General features: G+C 34.0%; 9 protein-coding genes across 11 annotated transcripts; 3 read left to right on the top strand and 6 right to left on the bottom strand.

Annotated features, from left to right (window-relative positions):
* Nucleotides 1-915: 915 nt before the first annotated feature.
* Nucleotides 916-1,922, bottom strand: LOC116343987. Its single transcript, XM_031772338.1, has 3 exons — nucleotides 1,614-1,922; nucleotides 1,353-1,486; nucleotides 916-1,260 (listed from the first exon to the last, which is right to left on the bottom strand). The coding sequence occupies exons 1-3, from the start codon at nucleotides 1,837-1,839 to the stop codon at nucleotides 1,135-1,137; spliced, it is 486 nt and encodes a 161-aa protein (XP_031628198.1). The 5' UTR covers nucleotides 1,840-1,922; the 3' UTR covers nucleotides 916-1,134.
* Nucleotides 1,923-4,759: 2,837 nt separating this feature from the next.
* Nucleotides 4,760-6,281, top strand: LOC116344332. Its single transcript, XM_031772817.1, has 2 exons — nucleotides 4,760-5,020; nucleotides 5,272-6,281. Exons 1-2 carry the CDS (start codon nucleotides 4,939-4,941, stop codon nucleotides 6,126-6,128), a joined length of 939 nt encoding a protein of 312 aa, XP_031628677.1. The 5' UTR covers nucleotides 4,760-4,938; the 3' UTR covers nucleotides 6,129-6,281.
* A 301-nt stretch (nucleotides 6,282-6,582) lies between these two features.
* LOC116344395 lies at nucleotides 6,583-7,768 on the bottom strand. Of its 2 annotated transcripts, XM_031772904.1 has the most exons (4): nucleotides 7,652-7,768; nucleotides 7,330-7,577; nucleotides 7,136-7,219; nucleotides 6,583-7,038 (listed from the first exon to the last, which is right to left on the bottom strand). In XM_031772904.1, exons 1-4 carry the CDS (start codon nucleotides 7,761-7,763, stop codon nucleotides 6,850-6,852), a joined length of 633 nt encoding a protein of 210 aa, XP_031628764.1. In that variant the 5' UTR covers nucleotides 7,764-7,768; the 3' UTR covers nucleotides 6,583-6,849. The 2 variants fall into 2 exon arrangements, with proteins under 2 accessions (XP_031628764.1, XP_031628763.1); XM_031772903.1 differs by having other exon boundaries at nucleotides 6,583-7,219.
* Nucleotides 7,769-9,248: 1,480 nt separating this feature from the next.
* On the bottom strand, nucleotides 9,249-10,976 carry LOC116343650. Its single transcript, XM_031771852.1, has 3 exons — nucleotides 10,890-10,976; nucleotides 9,782-10,796; nucleotides 9,249-9,686 (listed from the first exon to the last, which is right to left on the bottom strand). The coding sequence occupies exons 2-3, from the start codon at nucleotides 10,760-10,762 to the stop codon at nucleotides 9,249-9,251; spliced, it is 1,419 nt and encodes a 472-aa protein (XP_031627712.1). The 5' UTR covers nucleotides 10,763-10,796; nucleotides 10,890-10,976.
* Nucleotides 10,977-11,529: 553 nt separating this feature from the next.
* On the bottom strand, nucleotides 11,530-12,442 carry LOC116343899 (methyltransferase-like protein 5). The gene is made up of 2 exons (XM_031772213.1): nucleotides 12,163-12,442; nucleotides 11,530-12,077 (listed from the first exon to the last, which is right to left on the bottom strand). The coding sequence occupies exons 1-2, from the start codon at nucleotides 12,424-12,426 to the stop codon at nucleotides 11,685-11,687; spliced, it is 657 nt and encodes a 218-aa protein (XP_031628073.1). The 5' UTR covers nucleotides 12,427-12,442; the 3' UTR covers nucleotides 11,530-11,684.
* Nucleotides 12,443-12,504: 62 nt separating this feature from the next.
* On the bottom strand, nucleotides 12,505-13,321 carry LOC116343901 (SOSS complex subunit C homolog B). 2 transcript variants are annotated; one of them, XM_031772215.1, is made up of 3 exons: nucleotides 13,090-13,321; nucleotides 12,858-12,985; nucleotides 12,505-12,750 (listed from the first exon to the last, which is right to left on the bottom strand). In XM_031772215.1, exons 1-3 carry the CDS (start codon nucleotides 13,118-13,120, stop codon nucleotides 12,532-12,534), a joined length of 378 nt encoding a protein of 125 aa, XP_031628075.1. In that variant the 5' UTR covers nucleotides 13,121-13,321; the 3' UTR covers nucleotides 12,505-12,531. The 2 variants fall into 2 exon arrangements, with proteins under 2 accessions (XP_031628075.1, XP_031628077.1); XM_031772217.1 differs by having other exon boundaries at nucleotides 12,921-12,985; nucleotides 13,090-13,316.
* Nucleotides 13,322-13,385: 64 nt separating this feature from the next.
* On the top strand, nucleotides 13,386-14,904 carry LOC116343900 (NADH dehydrogenase [ubiquinone] iron-sulfur protein 4, mitochondrial). The gene is made up of 5 exons (XM_031772214.1): nucleotides 13,386-13,531; nucleotides 13,627-13,798; nucleotides 13,903-14,078; nucleotides 14,520-14,603; nucleotides 14,729-14,904. Exons 1-5 carry the CDS (start codon nucleotides 13,482-13,484, stop codon nucleotides 14,823-14,825), a joined length of 579 nt encoding a protein of 192 aa, XP_031628074.1. The 5' UTR covers nucleotides 13,386-13,481; the 3' UTR covers nucleotides 14,826-14,904.
* LOC116343897 lies at nucleotides 14,891-17,794 on the bottom strand. The gene is made up of 5 exons (XM_031772211.1): nucleotides 17,566-17,794; nucleotides 17,058-17,472; nucleotides 16,881-16,999; nucleotides 15,291-16,470; nucleotides 14,891-15,218 (listed from the first exon to the last, which is right to left on the bottom strand). Exons 2-5 carry the CDS (start codon nucleotides 17,457-17,459, stop codon nucleotides 15,108-15,110), a joined length of 1,812 nt encoding a protein of 603 aa, XP_031628071.1. The 5' UTR covers nucleotides 17,460-17,472; nucleotides 17,566-17,794; the 3' UTR covers nucleotides 14,891-15,107.
* Nucleotides 17,795-17,858: 64 nt separating this feature from the next.
* Nucleotides 17,859-19,256, top strand: LOC116343898 (uncharacterized protein C6orf136 homolog). Its single transcript, XM_031772212.1, has 5 exons — nucleotides 17,859-18,213; nucleotides 18,308-18,418; nucleotides 18,478-18,647; nucleotides 18,710-18,934; nucleotides 19,000-19,256. Exons 1-5 carry the CDS (start codon nucleotides 18,097-18,099, stop codon nucleotides 19,190-19,192), a joined length of 816 nt encoding a protein of 271 aa, XP_031628072.1. The 5' UTR covers nucleotides 17,859-18,096; the 3' UTR covers nucleotides 19,193-19,256.
* Nucleotides 19,257-19,537: the final 281 nt, after the last annotated feature.

The following is a 19,537-nucleotide window of genomic DNA, read 5'->3' as shown; positions in this document are numbered from 1 at the left end:
AAAAACACATTGCGGACGATACAGCACAAGAATGCTATGAAGTTTATTTGGCCAAAGAGCAACTTCAGCAAATAGACGTTCCAAATGTGGTGCTCAAATTCTACGACATGCTCCAATCAATTGGCAATGCACTTGAAGTAAAAATTGAACGATCACCGAAATTTGCTGGCATCGGCTATGCTAAGAACGATGTATGTAATGCAGATAGTGACTCGGATGGGGGACTAGATCGACGCATTGTGGTGTACAGTCGACGCAGAAAACATCTCAAAGAAATCAACACCTTGAAATTGAATAAGTTTTTTTGCGATGCAATGCAATACTTTCATCCAGATCGAGCATCTGAAATTTGTGAATTGTTTGCTGGCAGCAGTCAAAATAATGAAAAACAATGCGAATACAACAACATAAAACACCGTAAGACATCCAAATATAGTGAGACGAACAATTCAGTTGAAAATGGCCAAGCCACAGATGCCACACAGGCATTTGCCACATTCGTCGCATTGAAAGTGGAAACCATCAAAGATGACGACGTGAAGCAACGAACCATGCGCATGATTCATGAAGTCATTTTCAATGGACAGCAAGAAGACAAAACCAAATTGCCCAATGGAAATGATGAACGCCAATCGTAGGAGATCTAGTGTTCTGCCGCTTTGGACACATTAAATCCATATTACTGTTCACATAGCCTTATAGGGCTATTTTCAAATCATCTCAATCAAACAAAAACATATTTTATTTCGTTTTTATTTTTTTCATAGAAAAATTCCATACGTTTTAAATCTTTATGATTGACGATAGCCTTTTTTGAATAAAATTGGTAAATTATATTTTTAAAATTCAATTTATAGTTCTCATTTGAAATGAACAGAAAACGTTTCAATCTCGAATAAATTCACATTTTTAATATTCTTATACTGGTCGAATTTTATTCTTGACATTTACATTTTTTTTCAGATAGTGATAAAGTTCATTGCTATTTGAAGGAAGCATTGATAAGATAATGCGAAATAGCTAAGATAGCTTTTGAATATGATTTGAATATGTTTCGTTTGACATTTTTGGAGTATAATATTGGATTGTTCACAGATTTATTTATTTATTCGCCTTTCAATGCTGTGACTCCGACTATTCATGTCCATAGAAAAATGCGTTGTAAGCAACATAGTGCGTCTGGTTTGCATGTATACTGATGGTAATTTCTTTTGTATTGATTCCACCACCGCTGACATTTATGCGATTGTCCTCCGATTCCTGTAATTGTTTGAAACGTATTTTGTTGAAATTTTGTTCATTCAATTTGAAAATGATGAAATTGAGAAAAAAAGTACAGAGAAATCATTTACCTGATAAACGGTTATCATGACGAACGTCAAATCCTTGATAGTTTTGCCACCAGCTGGATAAGTTAAATTGACTATTGCATCAGTTTTAATTTTCCATCCAGTTTGCTTGAAAATATGATCCAATTGTTTGTCGCCTGAAAAAAAAAAACATCCATATAATTTGCACCAAACGTCAAAGTCTCTTGTTTTTATATTATGCATTATGTGAGACATTCGGTTCGTTTATTTTACGAAGAATTCTTGATTAATTTCCACAATTACCTTCGACTCGTTCACCAACTGTATAGAAGAAGCGATGACTTTTGCCCAAAGATTGTTTGCCGTATGTGGTTTCTAAAACATTATTTCCACCAAATTTCTCTACATTTTTGTCGTTCTCAGTAGAATCAATGAAATTGTTGTAAACAGCATCTGATGAAATGATTGTGAGGCCAATCGCAAAATTGCACAACAAAATTGAAATAAATGCAAATGTGATGAAATTCATTTTTTGACCTTTTAAATGACAAATTCTTGGAAGAATATTCTGAACGGCGACAAATCTGAAAGCCAACTGACTGGATCACTGTTGTCGCAAACGTATTGTGTACACAGTTTGTGCACATGCAAATAAATAAAACGAGAGTGTGTATGTGGTTAGTGAGAACGTGACAAAATATGCAATACATACATACACTGGTCTAGAAGCGGTTTTCACATTCATAATATGCGCCTTAGACTTTGGTAGACGTGAAGGAACATATATATTTTATATATACAATGAGAAAGTGCGAAACAAAGAGGATGATCGAATAACCAATGTAATTTCATCCTGTATTTATTTTAAAAACACACAGCGCATTAAGCAAATAATTATCAATTCTTTCACTCTTTGAATCACCACATTATAAATTCTGTTTTTGTTAAAAAAATGCGCACTTCTCTCGTACTTCGCATTTGTTTATATCGTAATAAATATAGACGAATGTATGACGAATGGAGCCCAATCAAAGTTCTGTTATAATGATAATAATAAAACCCATTCAATCTGCAATCCAAGTCAGTCAGTTTTATTCGATTATTTTGACTTTCTAATGAATTATTACCATATTAATCAGTGACGATAGTTCAAAATAGAATACTTTTTTCAAATAGAGCATCACTTTAAGAAATGGTTAACCTAAAGTCACACAAAAAATTGAAAGTAAAGTAAATTGAAAAGTAATGATGAATAAAATACAAATCGTTTACACAAAATTGACGGCAAACATTTAATATTCAAAGGGCTGGATAAAAATGTGTTTAAAAAATATGAATTTTTGAAAAATATTAAATCAAAGTATTTCAGCACATTAAACGGTTCTTCCATTGGCGAAAACTTAGTCATGCCAGCCTCTGAAATGTAGATTGCTTGATGTTTCAGTTTTCCATCGAAGAATTTCAATCAAATTGAATGTTCGTTTGGTAACATAAACATCACGATCTTCAATTTTCGTGCACCTTTCAGCCTCATGCGTTTTTCATCAAGTAGTTCGAAGTCGATCTTTTTATCCCGAAAATAAGTAGTTTCAATGAAAATTTTTGTGAGTTTTGCAGATCAACAAAAGTCAAAATCGTTTCGTAGACTTCATCAAAATTGACGAGTTTATCAATGTACAGCTTTTCCAAATTTGGAATCTGAGATTCTTTGTAATCGTACAGCGATAAAACTCGTAAATGTTCAAATGTACTGATTGAAGTGGCCAACTTTCTTTCGATCATTTTGTATGGAAAGTATATCTTCATTTTGTATGGAGCGGGAGTAGCACTTTCGCCAGTTGTTCGTCTGATACAATACATATTCCCTCCATCATCAAATGCAATTCAATATTTTGTTTTTTAATAACACACAGAAATTATGCTCCATAAGAGACTGTATAAAATGCAAAACTGTAGCACTGCTAGCGCCACTACGGACAACTATGGAGTTCTAGTCTGTTGGTTGCAACTGAGCAAAAGTCTTTTCACTATTTGGCGGCAACTTAGTGTAGATTACATTGAATTCCGTCGTGGCGCTAACAGTGTGACATTTTGGGCATAATTTCGGTACGTTTGATAACTTCAACCAATCCATCAAATATAGAGTCATCAAATTCAAAATAATGTACAAAATTCAAATCAAGAAAATGAATGAATCTGTGAATGAAGTGCAAGAATCTATGCAATTTTCGGATTAGATGCTCGCGATTTTCTTTGAAATTCAAGAAAATGGCATTCAACCGAGCCAAAATATGATTATTATTGACAATCTTCTGGCTACTGGTGGAACATTAAATGCTGCCCATCAACTTGTTACCGGTTGGGGTGCAAATGTCAATGAAATTATTGTAATTATGGAATTAAAATCACTGAACGAAAAATATTCATGCTTTAATCGTTGCAGGAAAAAACAACAACAAAACCGCACACAAAAAATAAACCATTTTAAACAATTAAAAAATAACAAATGTAAAAAAAATGAAAACATATATTCCGTTGTTTACAATTTAAACAAATGTTTTATACAGAAAAGCATAAAGACATTTATTTTGTCATCTTTGTTTTTTATGTGATGAATAAATAAAAGAAGAATGGATAAAAATGAAAGTCGATTGAAGAGTTTGAAATTGTTGCTACCTATTATTATTTTTATAAATTAAATTATACAAAAGTACATCAACCCGAACAAAAATTCCCAGATTAAAGGTGCAACGAGATGGACTTATAAACTGACTCTATCCAACAAACAACAACAAAAATGGAAAAACTGCATGCAAATGTAGAAAAGTTATAGTAGTTCGGACCGAATAAAAAATGCGACTTCGTTTTTCTGATGAACTTTAAATTTGAATATTAAAATGTTAGCGATCATAAAATGCTGCAGTTTTGATGGACAATGAAAAAAAAGGAAAAAAACAGACGATTTTACCTAGTAGCAGTTTCTTTTGTTTTTCGGTCGGGTAAGAAGGTCAGAGATGCAAAGAATTTTTTTACCTGTATGATCACTATGGTAGAGAAGTAACTGATGCAGATGATATTCACCACATTTGCATGTGTTCACATGTTCGCTTCACACACATATACCTTGCTTCTTGTACAAGGACCGACAAAAGAAATGACACAAGTATATGGGCACGGGAATTCCCCCCGCATGCAATAGGTCTTTGCGATCATATGGTGCTGGAGAGTCTAACAAACAAGAAGAAAAACAGTATCATCAAGAAAACCGATACACAGTGCTAATATGAGTGGGAATTTTTCATCAAATTATATTTTCTATTCACAAAATGGGATTTTCAATTCGCTTCTGCTGATTTTTGTTTTGCAAAACGTGGTGGGGATGATGGCCAAAACGTCGTCTTTGGAAGATGATCTGCTGAGATACATCATTCAACGCTGAGATTTCACAGAGTATACATCGCTCAAGATTTCAACAACAAATCAGTTAACTTAGATTGTGATACATCAAAATTTATTGTGATAAAATTGACGTGCCAATAGTTATAACAAATTTTGTGGTGACGAAAAAAAAAAAAAACAAACGAAATTGTTTCCGATTTTCTTTTTAAATCTGAGAAAAAAAATAAAAATGTTCATCAAAACGGTGATTTTTGTGTGCCTCGTTGCATTATTTATCGGATTTGAAGCCAGACCAATCAAATCTCCAAATGGTAATTATTTTTAAGTTATTTTTTCAATTAAATTTAAATTATTGTTGTAACCAATTAAAATCGATCACGAGTGCAATTATCAGATAGATTCTTTCCAATGATTTATAAAGTGGTCCCATTCATTTATTCACTTCATAAAAGATTGCGAAAAATAGTTCAATCAGTAGATTTTTTTTGTTTCGAATTTTTTAAAATACAAAAGTTTATTTTCAACATCCATCTAAATGTTTATTACTTGTTTTAATTTACAGTCTTCAAATTGAAGGTATCACATAGTGACATCGATGAAGGTGTTTCCATTGAATTGACTAGAAAACATGACGACCGAAAAACTATGGAATTTGTAAATTATCGTCCAGAATTAATGAATCAGCTAAATCGAAAGCAAACTCGATTCAATATAAAACAAAAACGTAGCAAACGTCGCATTCAACGAAAACAATTGGCGCAATCTCAAGCAAAAATTTTGAGAGCATTGGCATCACAAAAGGACGAAACAATTCATGATTTGGATATGGCAATTCAAAACAGCAACGAAAAAATTGTAATGCGAAACAAGAGAAGTGTGCCATTGAAGGATGTAGCTGAAAAAAAGGAATTACAAATTGAAGATTTGGGACGATTTAGCGAAAACAACGAAGCCAATGAAGGTGATGAGTACAGCGATGTTGATGATGAAAAAGAAGAAGATAATGTTAAAGTAACAGAGAGAAAAGATGAAAAAGTAGAATTGACCAAAAGCGAAACTAACACCAAAATTGACAGCAAGACTACACAAAAATCAAACTCACGCCGCGCAACACAAAATAAGAAACCCGATGCTTATCGTAATTATGCATTCGACACTGCTGATTTGGATCAATTAAGTGAAGATGATGACATACTACAAAGATACTACGGCCGTCATCCAGCCGTTCGACGTTCTGCCAACTATGGATCGTTCACAGATATTATGAAAGCGTCAGCATCCGAAACTGAACACGATAATCGATTCACGAAGCGATTGCACTATGGCACCAACGACACATTTTTAAACGATGAAGCCGGTTCTAAGGAAGACACCAACGATTTATACGATGAATATGATAGTTATGATGACGATTATTGATTTTAAGAAAAAGTAACCGAAATGATTAACTATTTGTTTGTCGGACCGCAATGAGTATATACGATCCGGTAGCTACAAGCCAACATTCAGTTTTTCAGCGTGGAAATAATAGAAAAGTGCAACAAATATCTCCAAATTACGATAAACAGCAGTTACGATATGTGTAAATAAGTTTGTGTTCGTTTTGATATAGTTTTTAAGTTAACCTAAAAGCATTTAGCAAAATAAATTAAGGTTCTCGTTTTTATTTACTCCACTCTGTATGAATTATTTATTTCAGTTTCAATTGAAAATGATTAATTTTTTTATAAATAAATAAAAAATAATTTGTTCAAAAATCAAAAAAAATGTATCAATTAATTATTAAAATAATTCTGGGACACATCTTTTTTACACAAAAAAAAAATCTTCATTTTATTCAAATAAATCAAATGCTTAAGAAATACGCTCACACTTTTACTTCGAACATTTTCCAAAGTCTCAATAGACGAAAAAGAAAAGCTTCTCTGACTGTTTAATATACTTGTTTTGTGCCAGCAACGGGAACAAAATATGAGTCGGGTTTGAATCGATAATTTCGATATTCGTATTGTGTGCTCGGTTTGAATTCACCCAAATCGTATCGATCGTTGATTGTATTTGGGCGTTCCGTTGATGGTATAAGTTCCTGAATGGGTTCGGCCGTTGTAATATAAATATGGTGTACCACCATAGTACACATTTAAAATTGGTTGGAATCCAGTATCAACAATGGATGCGGTTGGTTTTTCGGAGGTCGACGATGATGTTGTCGATTCAATTGTTTCTGTTGTTTGCGATTCATTTGATTCCGTTGTTGTATCAATATCAGGCTCACTTGTCGCTGCTGATGTGGCTGTTGTCGTTTTGTTAAAGTCGATGATTTCCACAACTGTAGCAACAACCTCATTGTCAGTTTTCGTTTTATGCACAACATCGCGTTTGTGTGTTTTTCGATCATCACGTATATTCAAATTGAACAAACCTACATTTTTGTCAGTTTTCTTTGCGCCATCATCACTTGAATCACTCTCCAATTTTGGCCTATCGTCAATATCTGGAGTAAGTGGAGCCTTTCAAAGACAGTCAAACATAAAATAAATTGTTAATGCATGGAATAAATACTGAAAAACAAACACGGCAAAAGAATTGATTGACAGTAATAGAAGCGAAATAATCAAACCAGTGTTGTGGTCGGAAATTTGTATTCATCGAGAAGTAATGACATTGGGCCATGCAGTCGATTTCCAACTAATCCACCATACATATGCGGAACGTATAAACCATAATTATCATAGGGTGGATAATGAAATTGTGACGCAGGAACAACATAAATCTCATTATTATGTTTATGCTTATTCTTTTCGATATGCACTTGAAACAATGCATTCCACTGCTTCCAAAATGGTACCACATGAAAATCCGATGATCCTGCATTCATTTTTTTTTTTGTTATTGTTCATTATAAATTTGTTTATATTTTTTAACATTTTTATTCGATTCACCTGAAAAATATCCAGTTATGCCAAAGAATTTTCTGTTCCGTTTCGACTGTTCACACAATGTACGGCTACAAAGTAGAGCAGTTAAAATAAAAATTACAAATTTTATTAACATGTTTACTCTTTTACATTTCAGATTGAACTAACAAATCAAGCTCACCGAAGTGCGCTTTGTTTTACAATGAAAAGTATCTTTTTTCACATAAAATGTAGTACACCGATGTATAGAATAAAATTGTGAAAGTTTTCGTTATTTTAAAGCAATTTTTCATCTACACATCTTAATCGGTGTCAATTGTGCGGGCAAACGGTTTTCATTAGTTAAAAAAAGACACAAAAATGACGCTGTATAACATGTTAAAGCATAATTTAATTCATTTGAAACGGATAATAACATGAAAAGTGGGCCTCTGTGAAAATTCATAAAATATTCAACATTGCTGCTAATCAAATTATATTTTCGGCCCGTATTTCGACGACCTAACTCTTTAAATTTGACTTTTTGAAAACAAAACCAAATATCATTATCAATTCTTAGTACAATTATGTGATAATGTTCTAATTTCAACATTTATAGCACTGTGCTTTACATACAGGGCTCATATTTTGGGTTCTCTTCTTTGTGTTTTCTTTTCACTGTTTTTTCAGGTAGAAAAAAAACAAATGTAATTCATAATTATGGTATTTTGATCTATGCTAATGTCATAAGAAAATATATGTATTTTGCTCAAATTGGGATGATGCAGTGTGACAAAGTGTCCCGAATAATGTATATATGATGGGAATTTCCCCCGTTCTTACGAAATTGGGATTTTTTTTGCATGCCAAATTAATAGATGCTCGTATTTTGACTTTCTTTTAGAACAAACGAATGATGCTCATCTTTTTGTAACAAAAGTCATCTTATCGCAATGAATAGTTTGGTTTTTGGTCCATAACTAAAACATAGCACTGTTTAAGTCGAATATTGATTTTATTGAATTCACTTGAAATAAAAGTCGAGCCTTCTTTGACTTTGTGTACTTTTCGGGAAATGAACGAAAAACGGTACCAAAATATGCAAATGTTTCATTTGATTTTCGTGCGAGACTTTGGAATATTTCAAGGTGTAGCTCCAATAAAAATGATTGAAAATGGAAAACTAGTTCGAAAGTAAATTAATCGAAATTCTCATTTTGAACCGATTAACACAACTTCACATACAGTGGATCGTATAGAGAAGCCCACAGTGAAGAACCGCAAGTAATTCAAGAAAAATATAAATATCAAAATGGCATGCAATTCAATGACTTACCATTAGATTCATTGACATAGGTATTTAGAGCAATTATTATTTTGTATGAATTTATACAAAATTAATCAGTATGATGGTTTGTTTAAAATATCGTCATTGAATCTCTTAAGAAAAAATAAAGATTAGATATAAAAACTGATCCGCCTAAAAACAAGCAAGACGTGAAAAATAACAATAATTCAATAAAACACAATTCAAATGCAAAATTTGTTTGAACAATTTATTATTATTAAAATTTCAATAAATCAAAATCCATCTTGATTTCAATTGAGTTGATGAACGTGTACGTCAATATGTTTTTTTATATCAAACGAAGTAAGCAAAACCGCGGTCAACGTCTGAAAAGTCAATAAACATACAATTCTGATGTGTGAAGTGTGCATTGCTTGGTGGTTCAGTTTCCGATCGAATGATTTCAATCAAATTGAATGTTCGCTTCACAAGATAAAAATTCCCCATTTCATCAAAATCCGACTTAATGTAGAACTTCAACTTTCGGGCACCTTTGAGCTTCATACGTTCTTGATCGAACTGTGCAAAGTCAAATTTCGTAAGTGGCACATGATGCTCTCGCAAACAAATTTTTGTGAGTTTTACTGATGTGCGAACAAAAGTGAGCATTGTATCGTAGATGTCATCAAATTCTTTATCTTGGATTGGTCTTGCAAAGTACAGCTCTTCCAAATTTGGGATCTGGGCTAAAACATTCTTGTTTTGACATTTATTCAGCATCAGAACACGTACCTAGGGAATATAGAAAAGAATGGAAATAATGGAAATTGTTCTTAATTTAAGATCTATCTTAAAATAAAATAATAGAAAGTGAACAGAATTCGTACATTTTCAAATTTACTGATTGTAGTGGCCAGCTTCTCTCCAATTGTTATGTCAGGAAAATACAAACCCACGATATTTGATTGAAGCGGTAATAATGCCTTCACTAGTTCATCTTCAGATGCTGTACACGATCCACCAATCAGCAAATGCAAGTTAATGTCTTGATATTCGGTAATTTCATCCAGGGCATTTAGTTCCTTCATTAAAACATCAATGTCATGTTCAAAAATTTCGTAGAAAAGCTCGTGGATTTTCACATTTTTTGCAATGAAACGAACATCTTCGGAAGAATACGAGAACAATGAAAAATGTTGAATGCTCGGATTTGATTGGAGGAATGTTATCAGCGTATCGATATTCGGCCGTTCAATTGTATGGTACTCAAATGACTTGATATTTGGGTACACAGTTTTCAGCCAATTTTGACGTTCTTCGAAGATGCATCGAAACTTCACCTTCAAACATTTAATGTTCGGCGTGTACTGAAGGATGCTATCGTACCAATCAACGTTGATCCAAACGTTATCCAATGTGACCGTCTCGACATTTTTCAACAGATCAGCAAGTGGTCGGCCAATATTTCTTGAATCCAATGGTTTTTCCCATTCGGTGAATTGAATTTCCTTGATCAGTCCATTTGTCGATTTATCTTGATTATAGAATCTATTCACAGCACCAACATTTGATGCAAGCAACTCACCGTGCAACACCAATCTTTGAATGCTTTTTTCAAACGACTGGATGTACTTTTCTCGGTTTGGCTCTTTCACAAGTGTGCCATTTTCGATTCCAGTAAAGTGAATAACTTTCGATGGGTATTCCAATTTGAACTGGCTGCTACATAATCTATGCATACGCATACATGTACGGCTCAAATCGCACAAATCGTCAAGTGGAAGCCAACGAAGTATTTCATAACAGCAGTGATCGTCCAACAAATCGAAACTCGAGTGTTCATTTTCGTCATCACGTTCCCAAAGCATCTTAGAATCGATTTTTACTCACTTCAATTTAAATCTATACAAAAAGAGAAACAAGCAACAAAAAACCAAGTATCGTCCATAAATTTAAAAAATTATAATAAAATCTTAAAAATATGAGAAAAATTACCAAAATTGCCACACTTAATTTGTGAATTCAAAATGGCGAATTAATAATAATATTTCACGCAAATTTCACTCTGCTCAACTCTTTTGTCTTTTATGAATTGACTGTGAACGTTCGATCCTGTTAACATTCGAAGCAATTATGACGCCGTCTGACTGCTTGAGTGTGTGTTAGTTATACAGAGAACAGTTGATGTGGTGAACGTGTAGAATTTCACCAAAGTGTTTGTTCATCAATATATTGAGTTCGGTTTTAAAGCAAGGTCAACAATAATCTCGTATGGGATGAATGAATGGGTTGCTTTGTCACACAAACATTGGTTTTCATGAGCAAATTTGGTGTATTTTCAAAAATACAGCTCAAAATTTTCGCAAAGACACTTACTGAGCTGACGTGTTAAGTTTATGGAGTAGAATAATATTTTTTTCCATTATAAACTGTGAAAAATCTTTTATAAGAATAAAAACATTATTTCGTATTACAGTCATAAAGAACGTTTATGTAATTATCCGGCATTTCTATAACAAGGAATGTCAAGCAATTCCCATATCTTCAAAACCTATAAGATCGTTATGAGACCAAAGTCTGACATCTCTACCAATGCGCTTTAAAACATTTTTCTTGACAATAAAACACCCTTCAATTGAATAAAAATGCGACAAAATTGATTTTATTTTTTACATATTTGTTGATAAAAATGAATTGATAGTCCCCATATATTTATAGATATTTCTCCAAGTAAAATACGTCTGAATTAATCATTAAAAATATTATTCTAGCAAATGTTTATTAATTTGCTTATTTATCTATGTTACTAACGTCAAATCTCCAGCAATCTACTTCAATATCAACGGTGGCCTTTTTATGAAATTTGTAACTCGAATCCAAATTGTATTTGAGTGTTGCAATAACTTCAGCTTTGGATCCTAATTCTGTGGCCTTGCGTTGAATGAAGTCACGAGTAGATGTCTTGTGTAGTGAATAAACAGCTGTTTTGGCCAAACTAAAAGCGCTGGAAATGAATTTCATATCCATTCCGGCATTTTTCTTTGTACCAAATGGAGGGTTCATTAGAACTGTATCGAATGCTTTTCGCCATTTTGATGATTCGCTGGTTAGATCGGCCACAACATCGCAATTGACACAATCGACTCCCGGTAGTTCCATTTCACTAACATTTGCACGGAATATCTGTTGATGAATAAAAAATGTCCAATTATTAGCAAAGAGAAAAGTGGGAGATGGAAAGAAAAATGAACAGTGTGCTGTGAGTTACCTCTAATGCATCTGGATCGATATCAAAACCGACAGTATGAACGGCGCCCAAAAGAAACGATCCAATGCTCAGCATTCCACATCCACAGCCCAAATCGGCCACCAGTTTGTTCTCAATATCATTATATTTGGTTTGGATTGTATATAACATGACGCTGGCAATGTGTGAAGGCGTCTCATATTGTTCGAATAAAATTTTCGGTTTCTCAAATCCATCAACGGATTGTAAATATTCTTCTAATTTCTTTAATTTAATGCACGCCATTTTATCTTACTTCCCTAACAAATGTGCCTATTAAATGTGGATTACGATTGAAATGCGTTGAAACAATGTGGAAATCGGCTTAGATTCAGTCGTTGAGTGTTTTATTTATTTGGGTGGATTTGGTTGGGGACGTGGTAACACCGGCAAAATGTTGTTACCAAACATAGAATCTTGAGCGACAAAAAATCCAAACGATTGACTGTTTGCCTGAACCCAAGCTGCTCGGCCCAAATTACTGCCCGGCGAAAGTAAATCGTGTGACGGTGACTGTTGTGGCTGCTGCGGTGAGATGCCAATTGTTGGCTGAGAATTTACCTGCATCAACTGCAAATTGAGAAAGAGAGAAAATAACATTGAAAAGCCATATTCCGAGCCATAAATAAACAAAGGGGAGATTCGTGTGAATAATTGAAATTTCAAGATGTATTCACCAGTGGCATGCTATTTGTTATTTGATTAGCGTTATTCACTGGGATACCCGCAACTGGACTTACTCCTTTTTGTAGGATTAATTGCTTTTTGTGTTGTAAATCTTCTAAAATTTTTCGATTGTTCAATTCTAAAAGTGGGAGAAAACAAAATTGGCGAACAATTACAAAGTTGTAGGAATAAAAACTAGTGTTTCTTGTGTAATATGTCATTAAGTCTCTTGTAAATAATTACCTTGTTGAGCGTTTATCGTCGGAAAAGCCATCAATTATTACCAAATCATACGTAACACAAGAAATCGATCCCAGCACACACCAGATTTTCTCGATTTATATTGCGCGAATTAATTGTTTACTCAAAATGTTTGGTGTATGTTTTCGTCGAGAGGACTTGTTGTTTTAAAGGCAAAATAAATGATTATATCTGCACACAGCGAAATGACGTTCCACTATGTAAAAGCAATTTTTTTTTCCAAATGTCAAACGACACGAGGAAATCACGCACACACTCACGTGATTCGTGTAGAACGTATTTTATGAAGTGTCAAACTGAATTTTAGCTCTTACATAAATACGATAGCCAACAATATTTATTTTTCTATCGCTGTGAATAGCACGAGAAGAAAAATGTTCACAACAATATTACGCCGAATTTCACAAGTCGCTTCAACTCAACGGTAAGCGAATTTTTATATTTTAAACATCGCAATTCCAACAGAAATCAGAAATGTTAGAAAATCTGATTTTTTTGACATTCAATGTATCATTTTAGAGTTGCTGTCGCAGGCTATTGCCAAAAAATCTACAAGGTGCCATCAGACGATGTGAGCAATGCCACTAAATTCAAAGAAGCGCCCATTGTTGATAACACCAAAATTCTTGAAGATGAACAAATCTTACGTGAACGAGAAAATCAATCAAAATATTTGACGATCCCCGTAGAAGTACGTTGATAATGCACACACACACACACACACACACATACATACACTGACTTGAGAATGTCTTATTCATCATTTTCATTTGGATTTCTTGTGTTTCATTGTAGAAAGATTTAACGGCAATCTCTGGCGTTCCAGAAGAGCACGTCAAAACAAGACGCGTTCGTATTTGTCTGCCAGCTAAAAATTCCATGCAAAGTGGCACGAACAACTTAGATTATTGGAAAATCGAATTTGATGCACGCGAACGATGGGAAAATCCTCTTATGGGCTGGAGCTCGACGTAAGTTCATCATTCTTAAAAATCCCAAAAAATGTGTATTCCATTACTCAACCATCATGACTGAGAGATGCCATGTTGTAAAACGCCATCTGGTAAAGTGTGCGAATTGTGGTTGAAAACAACCGATATCAAAATTTAGTCAAGACAGAATCCAACAATTCTCTCTTTGTAATTACATACATTGATAACCACGTCAACAGATGACGACATTATTCTGCGACTTTTTTCTCGCCTATATTAATATACAGGGACTCATAGTGGTTGCCATTACTACTTTTATTCTTTGTTCGACTATGTGGTGTTTTACAAGTGTCAAGTGTTTCCATTCCACCAAAAAAGAATTCTTTCCATTGCTTGGAACGTATAGTTCAAAATTCTGTAATTTTTATATTAAAAAAAATAGTTGCTTGAGCTAATCAATTGGGTATTTCGATTTTTCAGTGGTGATCCTTTGTCGAATTTACAAGTGGAGTTCGGAACCAAGGAAGAGGCGATTGCACATTGTGAAAAGTATGGCTGGAAATGGTATGTTCTAGGGGCAAATCACTTAAAAATTACTTTTTAATTATTATTGATTGTTTTACGATTATTTTTCGATTAGTTTCGATTATTTTAAATTTTATTCTTTTCTTTTGTGATTCTCCTCTTAGGTATGTTGATGGTGAAGAAAAAAAATCCGTCAAACGCACCAAGAACTATGGCATTAACTTTTCATGGAATAGACGTACTCGTGTCTCAACCAAATAAGAATGTTCAAACATCTGTGTGAATTTAACATTGCAAACATGAAATGGGAATAAAAACGCAAACTCTAGAATAATGCAAATACTGATTCTTTTAATTATATCATAATCATCTGTTTTTTTTCTTCATGTTTTCAGGCTTAAGTTACAAAGTGCAAAATATTTGGGGGTATATAAACATTGAACTAATACAATAAACAATTTTCTTACTTTTTTTTTCAATATAAAAAGGTGGGACTGAGCCCGATGAGTATTAAATATTACAGTGGAAAAAGGCACATTTAACCTAAAAATTAAGCTTATCTAATAGCAATTGCTTTTTGAAGGCACCAACTTGTGTTAACGTACTGCTTGTATTATTGTTTTGAACAACCTTATTTGTCTGAACGGCGGGAACCTGAAAAGATCAAATCAAAATTAGTAAACAATAAATTCGTAGAAATGTCATATTGTCAGTGCAAGTACGAACCTGGTACTTTGTTTCGGTTCGCCTGAAAATGTTGTGATCACCTCGTTCAAGCTCCTTAGCGAATTCGATGAGATCCTTGGTGTTTTGTTTCATGACTGGCATTGGGTCTGGATTCGATGTTGGTTTTAAAATCGGCATTGGAAAACGAGTTTCTTGCACACGCCCCATTTTCGATTCGTTTGTCTTCTTTCTTAGGAAATCACCATAATTCATCGAGTACTTCAGAATTTTTTCATTCGTAATGCGCTTAAGTTCATCGAATGAATCTTCTGGCTTCACAGACACTTCACCATTTCGAACGTTTACCGACAGCTTTCGACTGAGACGAGATTTGGATGGGTGAAACAGTGATGATTGGTCAATGTTGAATGAGTATGGTTTGTGATCGGATGAACTGAGATCAGACAGACTATCGTCTTCGTCTGTGTAAATCGGTTGATAATTATCCAAACGGACATATTTCGATTTCGGTTGTATTTCGGGCTTTTTAGCAACGATAAAATCGGAATCAGTGTTTCGTTGTTTGATACAACGCTGAAGTGGCATTTTCGCTACATGGTCGTCGTTGTGTGTTGGTTTTTTGCATCGTACACAAATTTCCTTGCGACAACTTAGACAAATCGGTTCATTTTCACATGAACCACATATATATCCATTGGCTATGTTTTCCTCTTGGCTACGGGCTAAAAAGCGATTATGCTTACAAAAATTGCATATTGGCTGTTGCTGTTGTGGATCTGAGTGCGATTGCTTATGCACCACATCCTGGTGGCGATTCGATTTTGTCGGATATGTATTGTATGTGAATGAAGACATGCTATTTGGCAAAGTGTCATTTTCGCTAACATCTTCCAAGTCAAAATAGTGACTGTAGCGAGTGTCTTTGAGTTGATTGTGAGCTGAATTGGTGAAAAAATTATAAATTTCCTTATCGTTACGCTTTAATTCGTTCAAATTCTCTTTGCCACGGTCAGTTTGAGCCTTTCGTTCATCATACACACGACTCGTGTTTATGTCCAATTGCTCTGAACGGACTGTTGTTGGCGGTTTTGTTGATTGCTGATTTACCATTGGCCTATTGAGTTCGAGAGGAATGCGTGATTTTTCACGTTGACGTGTTTGACGTTGATTTTCAATTTCATCATGCACACGTACCAACTTCAATTGCTCCTCCATTCGTCTGTGGGGATGAAGAAAAAAAAACGGTAAATTTTATTCAAGGTGTTCATGGAACGGATAATGTGTACATGTCCTCTAGTTAAAACTTCATATATTTAAATTTAAATAGATTTTTTTTAAAGAAAAAAAAATTAAAATGATCCTTAACCGCGACCAAAAAATACCAATTTAGCTGACTGTAACTTTTTGACAGAAATGCTCTATTTTCAAAAGACCGTTATTTTCACAATATTCACCATAAAATCACCATATGGTCGCAATATAAAATTAGAAATACTATCTTCACTTTACACGCTTAATAAACTAATCACAATTTGCATAGAGTTTATTGATTTATGTCTATGCGAAGGTGTAAGTCATAGTACAGCTCATAAAATCGACAAAACATGTTTAACCTTCAAATGAACTTACTTGGTTAGTTTTTCTTCTTCTTCTTGTTCCTTGGCTTTCTGTTTCTCTCTGTCACGTCTCTTTTGTTCGATTTGTTCTAACAGTTCTTGTTGATACCGTAGGTTATTCAATCTTTTTTCCTGCAAACAACAACAACATTTAAGCGCCCATAAAATTGATTTATCACTGTGAATTTACCTCTTTTAATTTTTGATTGCGTTTTTTTATGCTTTGTTCATTGATTATATCTGGAAGATCCATTTTCTCTAATTCATCTAGAAATCTATTTTTGATTTCGACACGACAGCTTGCATCCGATTCACCGTTAGTATCCGTATCATCAATAGATTTCGTGTCTAATTTTGGCAATTTATCGTTCGGTACATCATTTGATGGTATTTTCTGTCGTTTTGTATTGTTATCATTTGGTGTGTGGCGTTTTTGTCCTTTTCCATCAGCTTTAATTTTCGTTGGTGAGATACGACTTAAAAATGTTTGATAATCAAGCTGTCGCGCTTTGGCCAATGCTTCGCGTCGTGTTGGCTGTTGTGAATAGCTGGGAAAGTGCGAATAAAAACCGTCCGTCACCCACTGATCCATTTGAACACATTTTCTGTACGAACAAAGCCAAAATTATCCCCCCAAACGATTGAAAAAATGAGCCACGAGAAAAATAATAATACGTAATTTGTTACGGTTTACTTACTTGCTTACTTCAGAGTGAGAAAGTTTAACTGGATGAAATATTCATGGGAATTATTCTATTTTTAATGCAATAAATGTTGACAATGAATTATAGTAAATGTGGATGGAAGATGAAAACCAAAAGTGGTTGTAAATTTAACACGCAAACGAAATAAAAAGACAACGAAAAATGTGAACTAAATGGAAAAAGTGCTGCTTGTAAAGTGTCAGTTGTTTATTGAGAGCATAATACACACACACACACATACATACATGCACACAATTATCAATCTGTCAAATCGATGCGACGTTTAAATCAAGTTGTGCGGCCGAGGCGAAATTGTGTGTCAGGTGAACGTATATTGTATGACATTGAAACGAAGAATGGACGGAGCGAAAATGTAATTTTCCTCAACGTCCGTGCACAGTAATAGCAATTTTCTCACATCAAAATTATATGCAAAGAAATTGCGTGAAATTGAGCGCATTGTGGGATCCGAACAACTGGAACAATTTTATTGTGTATTATTAATTCATTTTCCAACCGTGCATAATGGCAATTTGTTTACATAAACTAGTGACTCGAGCCTCGGCTTTTAATCCCATTCTATTGCAAAGCAGACTACTTGTAACACCAACATTTTTTGAACGGGATCAAATTGAATCAAAGGTACTTATCATCGGTTTGATCAATACAAAACCTCTTTTACTGGATTAAATTTGCCTATTTGAAAAACAATTCATAACCTCAATTGTATTTTTAGAGTATTCGAAAGACGCTTTCGGTTCCAAAACCAACTCTTTTAAGTGCAGAGGCCAATTTACTTGCACAAAATGTTCGAGGTTTCTCAAATACTGCAGCCAATTTGAATGATGTAATTGCGATGCAAAATTGAGAAATTATTGATAAATCTAAAAATATGTCTATTTTAAGGCAACGAGCAATGGATCAAGTCCCGAAGGTGGTGCAAATGAAGAGCAATTATCCGTTGTCTATGAGATGTTGAGGAATGATGTACCATTGTTATTTGTGAAACCATTAGATTATTCGAAAACACATAAAGATGTTGTGTTCGAAAATCGCATCCGTGGTAAAACATACTAGTGAGTACCACCAAGAGTACCATGATTAACGTAGCATTTTAACGAATTTAATTGATTTGCAGTGGCATCATGAATTACGTGAAGCAAATGTCATTTCTACGATTGTGGGGTCATTTCTTTTATGCTTATGTTAAAATGGACGTCTTAAAAATAACCCAACACACAGAGGATTCATCGATCAAAATACGTTGGAGAATCAGTGGAATAACCGGCTATCGAATTTTATTCAAAATGCTTCAGTTTCGAGTATGGGATCCTAAAAAAATGATTGAACAACATCAAAAAGTGTAAGTCCACATAAAATAAATATCAATTTGAAACAAATAACAATCGATTAGATTTTATCTTGTAGATGGATAGAAGGATTTTCGACATTCTACGTGAACAGCGATGGCTATATAATCCGACACATTGCAGACAAAGTGATGCCGGATGAGAATAAAGAAGTGAATCCAATTCAAAAAGTTGTAGATAAACTGGGCCCCATGCCGAAATTGGCTCTTTTCGTTGAATTATCCACAGATATTGCCCACAATGTAGTATGAATGAATACGGTTGACCAGTTTCAAACCAGAATTACAATCAATTTGTATTTAATGTTGAGAAAAATTATGTGTGTTAATATTGTGAGCTTTTCCAATTATCAACTCATTAGATTTTAGCTAAAGCAAGGAAAAATAAAACGAAAAAAAAAAAAAAAATCCAAAAACAAAAATCTATAAATTTCGATTGAATGTGAAGTGTATCCAACTTCATGCGGGTTTGCGCACATTGTGTGTGTGTGTTGTTTTTGTAAATGTTCATATCACGAATCAGCTGTATGCGTTGTTTTGCAAGCGAATTCGCTGTGACGTTTGTGAGTACAGCCAATCACAATCGGCCACACATAT

This window comes from Contarinia nasturtii, unplaced genomic scaffold (assembly GCF_009176525.2).
Source record: "Contarinia nasturtii isolate CC-2019 unplaced genomic scaffold, AAFC_CNas_1.1 Cnas_scaffold_1037, whole genome shotgun sequence".
In the NCBI taxonomy this organism is placed as follows: domain Eukaryota; kingdom Metazoa; phylum Arthropoda; class Insecta; order Diptera; family Cecidomyiidae; genus Contarinia; species Contarinia nasturtii.
Note: the sequence above shows the minus strand (reverse complement) of the source record. Positions and strands in the feature narration are given on the sequence as shown.